Source organism: Cyprinodon tularosa, unplaced genomic scaffold (assembly GCF_016077235.1).
Source record: "Cyprinodon tularosa strain WSP-4 unplaced genomic scaffold, ASM1607723v1 ctg414, whole genome shotgun sequence".
NCBI lineage: Eukaryota > Metazoa > Chordata > Actinopteri > Cyprinodontiformes > Cyprinodontidae > Cyprinodon > Cyprinodon tularosa.
In genome coordinates this window covers 100,780-116,460 of record NW_024039135.1, presented here as the reverse complement: position 1 = coordinate 116,460, position 15,681 = coordinate 100,780, and the positions used below count along the sequence as shown (strand labels likewise).

At 35.7% G+C, this 15,681-nt stretch overlaps 1 protein-coding gene across 1 annotated transcript in view; it reads left to right on the top strand.

The window, feature by feature from the left end:
• The window catches only part of LOC119792224 (phospholipid-transporting ATPase ABCA1-like), a gene marked incomplete at its 3' end in the record, with an annotated part of 143,534 nt that overhangs the window by 27,205 nt on the left and 100,648 nt on the right, over positions 1 to 15,681 (top strand). Inside the window, exons 4-7 of the mRNA XM_038298756.1 lie at positions 2,149 to 2,290; positions 2,395 to 2,522; positions 5,085 to 5,203; positions 8,830 to 9,027. Coding sequence (XP_038154684.1) covers positions 2,149 to 2,290; positions 2,395 to 2,522; positions 5,085 to 5,203; positions 8,830 to 9,027 — 587 coding nt within the window. The remainder of the gene's footprint in view (positions 1 to 2,148; positions 2,291 to 2,394; positions 2,523 to 5,084; positions 5,204 to 8,829; positions 9,028 to 15,681) is intronic.

Sequence of the window (15,681 nt, the reverse complement as noted above, 5' to 3'; positions counted from 1 at the left end):
AGGGTTTGGTGTGTCTTTGTGGAGGGTTGGAGTATATACATATATATATATATATATTTTTTTTTTTTTTTACAGCAGATGCACTGCATTCATGAAAACGATATTAGAATAATTTTTTATAACCTTTAGAAGGACTAAGCATTTAAATTAGGTGGATTTGAATATTTCAAGGATTGCGGTTTTAATGCTTTCAAACTCTGTGGTGACTGTGTTCATATTAAAGGGACTCGTAATACTGGTCCTTGTAATACCAAACAAAAGGCTGTTTCTACCATTTTGGCACAAAATTAAGCTTCATTCCTCTATGGAGTGTACTCTGCAAGGCTTCCTTTTGTCAATAATCTTTTTAGCATTTTAGCGACAGGATCTCAAGGTAGAAAGATGATCTCTCATTCTGGGCCCAGGGCTGCATCCTTGAACTTTGCAAATTATGTCATTTTGTTTCTGTCCTTAAACTTTGACCTTCAGAATGCATTGAACACAGCTTGACACCTGGTTATGAAACTGTCTGGGATGAGAGTCAGCATATTTGACAGAGGTCATGATTATTGACTCACAAAAGGTGGATTGTTGCATCTGTTTGGATGTCCTTTAAGCAGAGGAATTCAGCTATATATTAAAATATCTTATAGTTTGTTTATGAGCTATGAGATCAGATAAGATAAGATGATAAGATAAGATAAGATAGAACTTTATTGATCTCACAAAGTAGAAATTGACACGTGACATCAGCTATAATAAACAACAGGAGGTGCAAAAGAGGGAAAAGGTCAAGCTGGAATAAAAAACATACATATCTATATAGACAGATAGACAGACAGACAGACAGATATGGTGAATTTGTAATACAGCTTCAAGCAGGGGTCTCCTAAAATGTTGGGTATCATTGTTGGTGCATTTCCTGATAAGGTGAAGAAGGAGCTGAGCCAAAAAGTGAAGCACTCGATTCTCTTATCTGGTCACATTCTAGCTCGACATGTGATGCAAAGATATGAATCATGAGTACAAGATTCTACATTCAAGTGGCTAAAATTAGTTTGGTGACTTGGCACAGTATTAAACGATGAAGAGGAGCTCCATCATGAGTTTTGCGTAGACCAGGTGCTCTTTCATGTTCAAATGAGTCATTTGATATTGTTCAAACATTTTAATCAGGATATGTGGCCTTCTCTCTTTGATTATTGTCAAGGCATACTTCACTAAAAGGAAAGTCTGAGTCAAACCCAGATTAGATAATAGTGTAATTGGGGATGTCTGGGTTTCCCTTTGGGACCTGGTGTCCTTGTGAATCAATTGGGGATCAAAAGAGGACAATAAAGGGATATAAACCACTTAGGTGGTGATAATACCATAAAAAAAATGACTAAATATTGGTACTTTTTTGTGCTTGATAAAGGTGGTTTTGGTTGCACAAATATCAAGGTTTTTTTTTTATTAGAAAAAATGTATGTTAAGAAAAACAATAGATTGTTTTGGATTGGTTATATCTTAGACTTTTTATATGTTCAAATGAAGCTAATAAACAGATGTATATTTCATAGATCTTACACATTTTTGGGGCTTATTTTTATCCAACAATATGTCACACATATAGTTTGACTGTGAAGGAAAGCTTAGTGAAAGCTTATGTAAGCAAGTTTTTTTAGGTCCCATCTTGAAAGCTTTAGTAAGTTTTTCTAGTTAGCTTCTTTAAAGATTTTGTAAGGAAGTTTTTTTTGTTAGCTGATTGAAAGCTTTTGTAAGAAGGTTTACCTAGTTACCTTATTAATAGAGTTGGTAAGCAAGTTTCGTTAGCTAGCATCTTGAAAGCTTTTGTAACCAAGTCTTGTTACTTAGCCTGATAAACATTATTGAAACATTTCAACACATCAATGAACACTTTGTTTCATTGCTCTAATAGACTATAATATATTGCATGTCAAGTTCAAAGCACATATTATTTTATCCATTGCTCCTACTAATATGATCGTACTTCACACCTAAATTTGCTAAGAAAAGTCACATACTGACAGTATCTGGTATCACTATGACAAGGCCTTTTATGATAGTCGTCAATAGATATTATTTTAGCTCAATCTTTACCCTTCAGTTAGATATGGTCAAAGAACGTGCATTCAAGTCTCTCTCTCTCTCTCTCTTTTTCCATAGGTCACTACCCAAACAAAGCAATGCCATCTGCCGGCATGCTGCCATGGCTTCAAGGTATGATATGCAACATCGACAACCCTTGTTTAAACCACCCACCTCCAGGGGAGACACCAGGCCAAGTCAATAACTTCGACAACTCAATGTAAAGTCTGCAATAACACAAAACATAATGTCTCCATTAACGTGGTAGTACTGCTTTTTATTTACATATTTTTTTATATCTCCTCTGTCTTTTCAATGTGTCAGAATTGCTGGAGTGTTGATAGAGCTACAGTCTGTTTTGGCAGACAGGTCTTTCCTCAGCGGGGTGCAGTTGCTGGTAGATGATGTTGACCAGTGGACTTCAGTCCTATCCAAAGTCAACCTCGGCAAACGTAAGGAGATTGGTAACCACAATAGCAATCAACTTCTTTTTTTTTCTCCATTTAATCTATGAATCTCTCTAGAGTTTAAATTAATGTTTTTTTTTTTAAATCTCATATAAATTTAGGGGAAAGGCAGAAAAGTCAAAAAAAGGAGAATTTCCATTACTTTTTAGTGAACTGGGTGGGTCTCGGGTTCTAACAATTCTACCTCAATTCTACCTCCAAGCTTGCCACACAGGGGAAACATATCTCAATAAGATAGCTGAACCAAACTTAGAGATTCATTGGACAATGGCTGAGTTTGCTCAGATGGCTATCAACTCTTCCGTCAATTGAAAAACACTTGAGGGTAATAAGGACAGTGCACAATCCCCCCAAAGAAAAAGATAGAAAGACAAAAAGCTCTGCCATGCCTTTGTCAAACTGCACTCCATCAAGAAAAATATCCCCTTCATGCGGATGACAAGTTGGAGGATTTGTTATTCCCCTTTATCCCTTAAAAACAATGGTGTGTGATTATTTATGATGCAATTTGCTATGCAGACTGACAGATCGTTTGTCTTGATAAGCTGCTGCTTTGCATTAGGCTCATTTAGTCTGATGATATTCAGATTTTCATACTGCACCTAATTTGCAAAAAGCCAATAGAGAGAGGGAGGAAGGGAGGGCTCTGCTGTTCGACAAGTGGCTTGTGAGCCATTTGCATTTTGGGGTCGACGGTTTGTAATATACAAGATTAAATCCATCAAAGATCTAAGCCTGGACATAATTAATGGCACTTGCTGTCTGAGGCGAGAGCACAAAAGATCATTAAGAAGGAAAGGGAATGAAGTGCTATCAAAAACGCTAAAATGGCAAAGGTGATTGTGTCGTCTTTTCTTTTTTGTTTTGTAGTGACCATGGGCTGATTAAGAAGACCCAGGTGGTCATTTGTGCAAAGCATGCTCTGTTTCCCTGTCATCAAACCCTCCTGTAGTCATGAGGAGCATAATAATAGACATCAGTAGGACTCACAAGGTGAAAACTGTGTTTCCTATGATGTAATTAATTCCAGTCATTTCCACAATACATCTGTCATAATTGGACCTTTACCATCTGATCCACATAATTGACTGTGGCACACATATCACAATTACAAAAGCTGTAATTTGATTATTTTATGTGGTCTCTTCATCATCAACCACAAAAAAAGTTGGACTCCGAAGAAGCAGAAAATACTCACAGAAAGAAAATAGCAATGAGTTGAATTTGTAGGCACACAGAATTTGGACCCCTGCTGTGCTACATCATTGCTTATTTCAACGATGAGTGTAGCAATGATGGGATTTTAGGAAACTGACTCAATGTTATAGCAGATAATCGATGGAAAATAGTTTGCTAATAGTCTGGAAAATACAAAGCATCAAGCGTATCGGCTCTTTTGGCTTTTATATCCAGGTTATGCGTTCATCCATCTTGCAACAGATTTTTATACAACCTTAAAGAAGAGAGCATTATTTTCAGAGTAAAATAGTCCAGGTTTATGACTAACATTTGCTTAAATGGATCCCTACACCACTCAAAGACCCATGGAATATCTAGTTTGAGTTTTCAGATTTCTGTTTAGATTGTCCAGGTAGCACAAAGTCTGGAAGAAAAACAGGCCCACATCATTATTGATCCTCTTCCATGTTCCTTGAAGAGCATACTATATTTCTTGATGACATTTTCAAGTCTAAAGTTATCCCTGCCATTAAAATGTCACCATCAATTTGTTAAGACAGGATATTATGTTATGATCTACCGTTCTGGAATTTTTGGTTCTGTTTAGTTTTCAGTCTGGGTTTTCAGTTAGGCTTATAGCATGTTTTTGAATTACTTATTAGTTCTACTATTCCTGTTTGGTTGTTTTTCAGTTCTCTCCAGTCCATTCTCCTATCCTCTAGTTTTCCACTTGCTCATTCTTTGTTTTTTCTAGTCATTGATATTATTTCCCTGTTGGTTCATTTAATTTCTTTTCTAGTTTCAGTTAAGCCCCGTTTACTCCATCTTGACCCTCCTCTTTCCCCTCAGCTGCTTCTGTCCACACCTGGTCCCAATTAGCTAATCACTCCATGCATTGCTTTCTCCCATATATACCCCTCCTCTGCAGTTCCTCATTGCTGGATGCTCTTCACTCCTAATATATGTTTCTCCCTGGCTTCTCCTAGTTTTGGTTCCCTGTTTATTATTTCTGGATTTGGGCCTCTTACCATCTACCTCTAAATTAAATCTGCAAGAAATCATATCAGCCTCTTCATTTTTGCATTTGGGTCCTCAACTAACTTCCACTAAACCTGACATATTAGGTGTTAGGTTTCTATTATGGAAGGAAGAACCAAATCCTACAGATTATAACACTTAATGTAATAAATGTTTGTTTCTGTGATGTGGTTGTAATGACAATTCAGAAGAAAAAATAGCTTTTTTTAAAGGTAGAAATCATCAAATATTTTTTTTGTTCCCTAGAATTATAACTTTTTAACCTCATGCATAACTTTGTCTAAAAATAATTAATAAATAACAATCTTTGTCTCTGTGACCCCCTCTTAGCGACCCTAAGAAGTGTCCTACAAGACAACGAAAGCTTTACCACCCATCTGATGGAGGATTTGTTGGTTCCACCAGATGTAGTCCAAAGCCTCATTGATGCTGAGATTCAGATCAGTCCTGTAAGTAGAATCCTCTGATAAGAACTGCAAACAGTAATGCTTTTCGTATCTTCGTGTGACAAAAGGAATTTAAATGCTGTTATACTCGTTAAAATAACCAAATGTGCCATAAAACTACATGTTTCTAGCCTTCATGTTGAAATGTCCTGGCCAGTAGCAAGCCTTGGAACTTTTTTCTCTTGACATTCAGTCAAACTGTCATCTGGAATCATTTGGATTCGGTGTAGTTTCAATCATTTAGCTACTGTAATTTCTTATGAAAATAATTACAACCAGAGAAATTAGCTTATTTAATCTAAATGTCTCTCACCTGATTGTTTTTTTGTATTAAATGTCAGATAAGCTGGAAAATTTAACATTTTTTTAATGAAAAAGGAGATTACATGCATTTAAAACCATCTTTGACATTGCCACCATGACCAGAGCTCTTTGATGGCTAGAGAGCCTTGAAACATGAAGCTGTAGAAGAAGGGTATGTGAAAGGGGGAAAGAGAATCTCATTTAATCAAGCAACACAGTGTAAATTAAAGTAATTTCTTTCTGTTGATTGTTTCATACCCTTGTAATTTTAGAATTTTATTAACTGCATTTTTAGGGTATATTGCTCATTCTTCCATTAGAAGTTTGAGTTATTCTTTTAATTGTTTTTCTTACTTGCCTCATCTGGCAGTGTAGTACTCAAAATTATCTCAATGAGGAGCCAAATGGATTTACTTTTACATGGAGCATTATGGCTTTTGCTGTAATGCGGGGCTATATGTATATATATATATATATATATATATATATATATTTTTTTTTGGTAATATTTTGGGGAGAGGGGGGAGATTATTCTAAATACATTGAGCACAGAGACAGAAATGAAAGCACAGAGAAGAGAAAAAATTATTATGATAAAATATAAGATTAAATCCTACGCGTCTGCTTCTACATCTGCAAAGAAAAAGAATGAATGGAACAGACAAAAAGTATCAAAGGGACAAAGAAATTATGCATTTCTAACTACATTAGAAAGAAATATGCAAAGATCCCAACAATACCTAGCTGACCTATGACAGAATCCTGCAGCCTTTCCAGTCTGAACATCAGGCACCAAAACCTGAGCTGAAATCCAAAGGTCCAAGCAACCCTGGAAAAGTTAAAACTCTAGCCCTGTCATGTTGGGGTCTAATCGTCTAACCCACATGCAGAAACACTCAGAGACAGGGAAAAAGTTAGAAGATTTATTGACAATGTTTTCAGAGAAATATGAACGTCGTCTTGGTTCATCAGGCTGGTCACGGGAGGGAAGCAACTAGAGGAGGACAGATCGGTTAGAGAGGATCCAAGAAACTTGCTGCTAAACGGTGGCTTGAACTTATACCTTGTGGGTCCAGAGGCTGGTCGGCAGGCTGAGGGCAGAGGCGGAGACAGAGGCTGAGGCAGAGGGCAGACAGGCAGGTTCCAGGCAGCGAGAGTTTTCTCCAGGAATTGACTGGTTTCCAGGTTTGTCAGGTTCTGAGAGGCAGAAGAACACAGAGTCAGAGGGTTTCTCAAAAATTCAGGAAAAACAGATTAGATTAGGCTGGCTCAGGTTTGCTGATACCATTACTGGCAAACACTCTGGCAGGGAAGTGTCAGCCTCCTCCTCCTTAAGAAGGCCTCTAGATGAGCAGATGGGAAACAGGTGTGTAGAAGTCAGCTAACGCCCTCAGGAGGAAGATCTCAGGTGCCCTCTGGTGGAGAAAGGTAGACAAGCCTCCAGATCCCAACAAGCCCAAGCACAGATCGACCCCAAAGACCCGAGCCTAACTTCGGTTAAGACCCAGACCAGATGGCCCACTCCACCAAGGGTGTAGAAACGTTTTTATGGCCATGTCCCATCTTAACCATCTGTACAGATGTTCTGCTTTAACAATATTTAATTTTAGTAATTTTACATATTCCACTAATAGACTAATAGATTATATGTCATCTTAATTTTAAATATCTTAGTACTGATTAAGAATCTTCTATCATAAGACCCCTCTGCCCCTAATGGAGATCAGAGGTGGTGTAGTGAAATCAGACCTTGAAAAGGACACATTTCTGCTGCATATGCCAACATATTTTTTACGTTTGGTAGAATTATTTGATAGTAGTTGGTTTATGAGAAACAAGCTAGTTTTAAAGCAAAGTCTTGCTATTTTCTTTTTAAGAACCTTTATAGTAATAAGGTCTAAAGGTTATATATTAACAGAGGTGGAAAGAGTACTAAAAAATTTAATTGAGTAAAAGTATCTTTACTTTGCCTAAATTCTACTCAGAGTAAAAGTAAAATTACCCATCTCAAAATTTACTCAAGTCAAAGTACAAAATTACTTAATTTAAAATGTAAATTGAGTAAAAATTACTTAGTTACTTTGTGTTATTTAATGCAAAAAGAGGATGAGTCATGAATCAAATTGAGCAAAAGGTGTTTTAATCAATTTCAAGGGGTATTTCAGTGGACATCCACACTTGCAAAAGATCAGGTAAATGCAAGGCAGGGCCAGATTAAATTATTTCACCATCAGTATTTTTTTTATTACATTATTTTTTTACTAGGTAACGTGAGGGGGTTTTAAATGTAGCAAAGTAAAACTACTTAGGTTAAAATTTACTCGAGTAAAAGTAAAAATTACATATTTCAAACACTACTCAGAAAATTACAAATTACTCATAAAAAGTACTCAATTTCAGTAACTTGAGTAAATGTAATTCATTACTTTCCACCCCTGTATATTAATAGCATATTATTGTGTTTAGACGTGCTTTTGATTGAAGATGCATTTGGAGGTACTGTAGTTTTAACAAACCCTCAGCATGATGCGTCTAACAGAGTGCTTATGTTTGTTCATAGGAGATGATTTTATCCAAAGCAACTCAAAAAGTAGACTAAACTTTACAGTTATCATCAATATGACAATATTTTTTTGTAAAGGAAAAATGCCTAGTCAGAATGAGTGGGGACAGCAAACAGAGGGAAGTACAGAAAGAGCAGTAGAGGGGTACAGAGGTATGGGTAAGAGTTAGGATAGGAGATGCTCTTTGAAGATGTTGGTTTTTAACAGTTACCTAAAGATAGACAAGGACGCTGCTGTTCTTGTAGGGCTTGGTAGGTCATGACAACTGGTAGAATCTTCTTTGGTTTGAAGTGGACTTTTCTTATCAGCGACTCTCATTTTTAAATCTTTGCATAAGGCATGTGGGTTAAGTCAGAGAGCAGCTATGAGTTGTGGCTTAAAAATGTAATATACAGAGCAGGGGCTTCCTTTTTGGATCTACACCATGACCGAGAAGAACTAGCCAAAGTGTGGACAGTGACTTGATTGTCAAAGTCACCCCCAATTAATAATGAGCCCAAATTAGTTTTCTCTCTCTTCTAAAGATGATCATTGGAGTCAAATGGTTGACCTTTGGGTGATTAGATACAAACAATTGTGTGGTTTTTTCTTTTCAATTTATGATATAAATAATGAGAAATCCCCTCTAAAATTGCTACAAAGACCTCTTTTGTGATAGTTTTATAACTACCAGTTATAAAAAACCTCTTACCTAACTTCAAATGTTATGCATAGATGCAACCTTTCCTTGTTTGTAAATGTTTTACCATGGTTGTTTTTCAGATGACGGGAATCCCAAGGTCTGACAATGTGAGGAGCATCCTGTGCAAGGGGACCGATTTGGATAACTATGTCCAATTTAGCAGCCAAGCTGAGATGGAGGCTTTTCAAAATGTCAGCTGCTCCCTCACTCAACAGCAGCTGCTTAACGCCCAGCAAGTAGTTCTACAAAACATCGATATGAGGAAAGTGCTTTCAGGGGTACGATGCCAACCTTTGTTAAACTAAAACATCTTAAAATTCTCATACCAAACTTTGCATAATACATTTCAGATACATAAAAATCTTAAAGAAACAGATTTCATGAATTGGGTGTAAAAAAAAAAACCCCAAAAAAACGTTTTTATTTTATTTATTTTAAAGGTCGTAATTTAGAATCTGCAAAGTTATTCACACCTGAAAATGCTTTTATAAAAACGTTCTTTGGAGGTATTTTCAGGTATAAAAGTTTTTTAAGCTGGAATTTTCAACACACAAAATAGAGTTTTGTATTTTTTCTATGACTAGGATTAAAATGTAACTTAATAATAATTAGAAATGCAGAAACCACACTACGTAAAAAGCAAGCACCTTAAGAGAATGCAAATGTCACAGTTTTGGAAGAAAATCAGCTAATGTCTAGCTGATGTCTAGCTAACTATCCAGTAACAGCTATTTGTCCTAATAATACTTTATTCATTACAAAGAACCTAAAAAAGTCTCTAATCAGTTCTACATTTTCAACTTTGTTTTAACTTGTAGTTTACTGCTGACATAAATAAAACAAAATTATTTGTTTTCTTGTTTAAAACAAACATAAGATGAACCGAAACATCAATTTAAAGCCATGACACCAACCAAAATATGAGTCGTGTGTCTTATTGCAGACCCAGTTAAAACTAAGAAATAAATAAAAAAAAAAAAACAAAGAATGGCTTCCATATAGAGATAAAGGTTTATCTGTCTTGTAAATATATTGATCTGCACAGCAATGTGGTCACTTCTAGAGTATAGAATGCTCCATGAATAAGTGTTGATTAATCTGAGAGATGACTGCTCTACGTCAAGTGATTTCTGGATGAAAAAAAAGCACAACCTGCCAAAATAGAAATTCTTTAGGCTTTGTTTTCTTATGATCAGAAAACTCAGATAAAGTTTTTATATGTAGCATGCTGTTTTATCTATTGGTACTTGACAATGAAGGATGAACCTTGCAAGTAATAAGATGATCATTGTTGCTTGATGTGTTATTTAATGTTTGGATCTGTTGATTCAGTTGGCTTCCAGCTGGGAAACACTTGTCAGCTATCATAAGAAAAAAGGTTAACTTGCTAAAAAAAAAAAAAAAAAATATATATATATATATATATATATATATATATATATATATATATATGTGTGTGTGTGTGTGTATATGTGTGTGTTTTCTTTATAAACATAATTGATTCTTGAATGACTTTCTTTCAGTTCAGCTCACAAAAATGAAGATTGAGTTGATTTACTTTTCATAAATTAGCCCGCCATCAGAGAGAATTATAGATATTATACAAATTGCTCTAAAAAGGTTTCTAAAAGTTAGTAGATTTTAACTATTAATTGATCAATTAATATTTGCATGGATCTGTTGATTCAGTTGGCTTCCAGTTGGGAAACACTTGTCAGCTATCATAAGAAAAAAGGTTAACTTGCTAAAAAAAAAAAAAAAAAAAAAAATATATATATATATATATGTGTGTGTGTGTATATGTGTGTGTTTTCTTTATAAACATAATTGATTCTTGAATGACTTTCTTTCAGTTCAGCTCACAAAAATGAAGATTGAGTTGATTTACTTTTCATAAATTAGCCCGCCATCAGAGAGAATTATAGATATTATACAAATTGCTCTAAAAAGGTTTCTAAAAGTTAGTAGATTTTAACTATTAATTGATCAATTAATATTTGCATTTTTTTTACCCACTCTCTAACATCTAATTTACATTTGATTGGGACTTTCAAAATTTATCATTTCAATAATGAGCAGATTAATTTCACATGTTCCCAATTAAGCACTAACTCTAGGACTAAAAATTGCTAGAGTTAGTTACATATAAAGTAGACACATCAACGTCAAATACATCTGTTGTTACATTCACTGTACTTACAAATACACTTATTTAATTTCCCTTCAGGATAAATAAATAATTTTTTAATAAAAAATAATTATTCTTAAAAGTTAACATATCCTCATTAAAAGAAACGATAAATTTGCACTAGTAATTCAAATATAACAAAAATTTAAAAAATTACTAAATAAAACATTGCAAACTGATAATTTATTAAATAAAATACTGATTTTGAACTTTTGTTTAAAAATTCTAAAAAACAAAAAAAAAACTGTCCGAGACAAATTAAAGTACCGTGCTCATGAACAGTGAACCAATATACCTGTCAACAGGTGCAGAAATCTGACTGAACATTTCCTGAACATCATAGAAAATACCTGATTTCAGTGATTATTATCTCAAAGTTTTGCTCAAGAAAATGTTAGTTCAGAAGCTCCATCAGGCTTGTTTACCTGTTTTATTTATTCATATAGAGACATGTGTGTGTATGTACATATATTTAAAATCAATATCACTATTTTTTTACCAGCAGCTGACTTTTTCTATCTTTAATGAAAGGGTATGTAAACCTTGAAGCACACCTGTATCAGTGTCAGAGGGAATAGAAGTTTTTAAAAAATGCCCTTTACTTAATTTCATTTTATTTCTCCTGCTCCTGGCTTATTTTCTGCCAACTGATGTAATGCTCTTAACAGATTTCTTCATACTACAGCTTGTTCAGATATTGGTACATTAAAGCATGAGGCTATTTTTATGGGTTTTATATCTGATACAAACAGTGAGGCAGATAATTTCAAAGAGGACTTTATAGGACTTTAATATGTTTATAATACCCAAATGACCTGGTTCTTGAAACGCTTAATAAAGAAGTATGCATCTGGATTTCCCCTCCGCCCTTTACTCATAAAAGCCAGTCCAGAGGGGTTTGAGGAATCAGATTGGATTATGCATAAGGCAAGATCTGTGTTTTGCCTTAAGAAAGCTTTGGAAAACCTTTCAAAAATTTAAAAAGGGGAAATAGAGACCATTCCACAATTTTTTAGACATGGATCTCTGTACCTGGTGTGACTACTGTTGTCATGACTCATAACAAATAGGGGTGTAAATCACATCCATCATGGCGATTCGATTCAGTATCGATTTCCTGACCCAACGATTCGATTATTTTCGATACTCAAGCATACACCACGATGCGATGCGATTCGATTCGATTAATCGGTTAATTTTTAATTTTTTTTTACACCTTACAGGCTAAACAAAGTTTCAAGTTTGAAATAAATCAATGAAAGCTGTAATATCTTTATGCATTTTTTATTTTTTAGAAACAACAGCAAATAACAGAAGTTGAAAAGTTGCATCAAAAAATACTGCACATAATCAGTGCAATGAGTGCAATGCAATACCTCCGCCCAGACATCCCCGCCCCCTTGAGAGACGCTCCGCTGCTCCTCTTCCAAATTGTAGCTGACCGCAGACAGTGCCGCAGACAGGAGGCTGGCTTGTTTTGTTTTTATGACCGAAATTGCAGAAAACAACTCGTGAAGATTGACCCGAGGTACACGAGAAAGCTGGGAGCCTTTTTCCACCTGGATCTCCGCTCTTTTTGGCCCTCATGTCCCTCCGTCGTTGGACTAAACTCGCCGCCACTTCCTCGCCACCTCGGCGGTATCTAGACCCACAGTGTGTAGCACAAACCACGCTTCAATATTGAGCATAATTTAAAAATGTCTGTGTCAAGCTTACTGCAACACACTGCTGTAAGAGTATAACCAGGAAGCGAGGTAGGAGGGCAAAATAGGTTTAGCGCCACCGCAGCACGGGATGGAGAATAACGTCCAGGAGCAAATGGAGAAAAATAGACCAGAGGAAAAAAAAAAAAACATGAATCGATTCTCTTGCGGACGGGTCGATGCATCGGATCGTCGGCTGTTGGATCGATGCATCGATACAAAACGATTATTATTTACACCCCTAATAACAAAGGACCCAGTGTTCAGACAAGACAGACAGTGGGATAATTCAAAAAGGGTTAATTAAAATGACGGGCTGCAGATCTGCAGTAGCAGCGGGTCTATTGGGTCTAAGAGAGAAACTCTGGAGAGAGGAAAACACAGGTTAGTGACCACGCAAAACCAACTGAGGAATATTATGAATGCGAGTCACCAACCAGCTCTAGAATTTCAGTCCATAGACAGAGAACAAAGTAGGATCAAGCTGATGGGCTGCCAGCAAGATATGTGGGTGCTGCCCAGAGTGCCCCAGATGCTGCAGCCCCAGAGAACATGCAGGTGACCGAAGCCAGGTCAGGCAAATGGCTCAGAACAGGCAGACTAAGTGAGAGGCAAATGGGTCAGGATCAGGAAATCAGAAACACTAAGTTACTCTAAAACACTCTCACCACTGGCTAGAGAGAACAAGAATAATTGGGCACTGATGACTGGATAGAAATGACTGAAATTAGAGGCAGGAGCAGGTGGATTAGATGCAGTAATGGGAAACTGGCCAGAGTTAGACAGGTGAGTGGAGTTAGTAATTAACCCAGTCACCAGCATCAAGATCATGAAAACTGTAGACTGTGTTATGTCCTTTCTGGATGTGGCAAACTCTGAAGATTTTGGTAGTGGTGGTTACTATATCCTGACAGAGTTGCTAAGGTAGTTAAAAAAGCTACCAAGTGACAGGATGGAAAGTCTGGATGTGATATGGTCTGAGATGCTAAAGGCTATGGACATGGCAGAGAGACCGACAGGAGACAGGAATCATGCGGGTGGAATGTAAGACTTATAATGTGGTCATGATTGTTAAGAAACAGGATGAAGCATGTTCAAGGGAAGGTTCTGATAATTTAGGTTTGGCTTAAGAGGGAATAGTGCTTATTTTTGTCTTGGCTGTAAAGCAGTGGAATAGATCTTCACACTTGCAGAACTGCTTACCAAACACATTCGACATTTTTCTACAGGTTCTGTGTAAAGTTATATGTAACATAACAATAAGCAATAAACAGAATCAGTATTTAATATATGTATTTTCTACATTAGTAAAGCATTTTAAAACCCACTTTTACTCTATTTTTAGCAGTACTGTACATTTATTTCAGCAAGAAAAAGCTTTTATGAATTATTTGGAAAAGCTGGTTTTCATGAGCCAAGACATGAGATCCTGCTCTGGTCTAAGACCAATAATTTCCAGCACTTCTTACAACAAACAAAACCTCAAAAATGTAACTGAAGCAAAAGGGGTTAAATAAAACATTTCGGAATTAGCATGCAAGCTCCCATTTGATGCCACGCAGCAATTTTTTTATTTTTTTTCCCACGGAACAACTGAACGGATAATTTTCATTCTACTTTATGTACCATATGAGCTAATTTGTGTTGCTCATTAACATCAAATCCCCAGAATACATAGAATTTTGTTATCATATGTGAAAATAGTTTATATTGTTAATGGATGTTTGTATGGTAGTTGTTTGTAATGAAAACTTCAATGTATAAGTCTTTCTGAATAATTTAAACTGCTGTGTGAATTAAAGAAGGGAGGAAGAAATATTGAATACTTTACATCTAAAATCAGTACCAACTGCCTATCAGCAACTTAATGCTTCAGTATATCTTATAGGTATTAATTAATGTTTTCCTTTTATTCAATGTACTGTGTGCAGCTATGAAGGAGTTATTCATTACAGCGAATGTTTTTCTCTATTATTTTAAATATTTGTTTCAGGTTTCTTTAGAGATAATGAAAGGCTGCACTTTTCTTTGACTTTATATTTGAGACAAAATATATGGGACAGAAAATTCAATAAATAAGTGATAAGGCCAGGAGTTCGAAGGGGAAAGCTTTTTGAACAATTTAAGCCCACAGGCGTTTTCAGGCATAGAAAAAAGGAGGGACCAGGCAAGATATGGTGGAAAAGCTCTTGAGCGCCTCAAGCAGATAGATGGAAAAGAACATCAGTGCTTTCACACTTAAAGCTTGACATTGGTGAGTGATTGTGATAACAGCAACAGCACAAAGAAAAAGACAAGAAAAGGAGTCAGACTCGATAAACTGAAGTTGATGAGGTTTTCTCACTTTTGTGTGGAGGGTTTTCATTACATAATAAAGGCTGATGATTAAAAAAAGTAAAGTATACAGATAGAAAGATAGACAGACATTTTTTTCCCATTTTCTTATGTTATGAATATAAACATTTATTTATTCTTATTTATTTATTTATTTGAAATAGGAAACTGCACATTTATCAACATGTCATCTTAAAGCATCAATGTAAATATGCCAGAATTAGCAAGACAGCTAAACATTGATGGGTTTTATTTGGATTTTATGTACCAAAGCACCTCGAAATGGGTCCGGTGTGAGGTAGATACACAACTTTTAACACCAAAGGAATACAGCAGACAGGTCAAGGAGAAACAAAAACCAGGATTTGATTAGAAAACAATAATCCACATTTTTACCAACTCATTAAGCACATTTCAATGCATGATTTGGTCTGTTTGTAAGTAGGATTACCTTGAGTCCTGCATCTTATACATTTAATCTTTTAGGAATAATGTCAGAAAAAAAAATCACATCTTAAAAGAGAGCTACACATTTATTTATTTATTTTTTTTTCCAAAACTCGAAACAACGTAGACTGGAAGAAGATGTGTTGCATATTGAGACCTATGTTGTGCACTGTGGCCTACATTCAAAAAGTAGCCTATCGTAGCATCCCCACTTTAAAATATGACAGTGGAAATGCTGCTTTTACGCAGTGGCGTTGTTT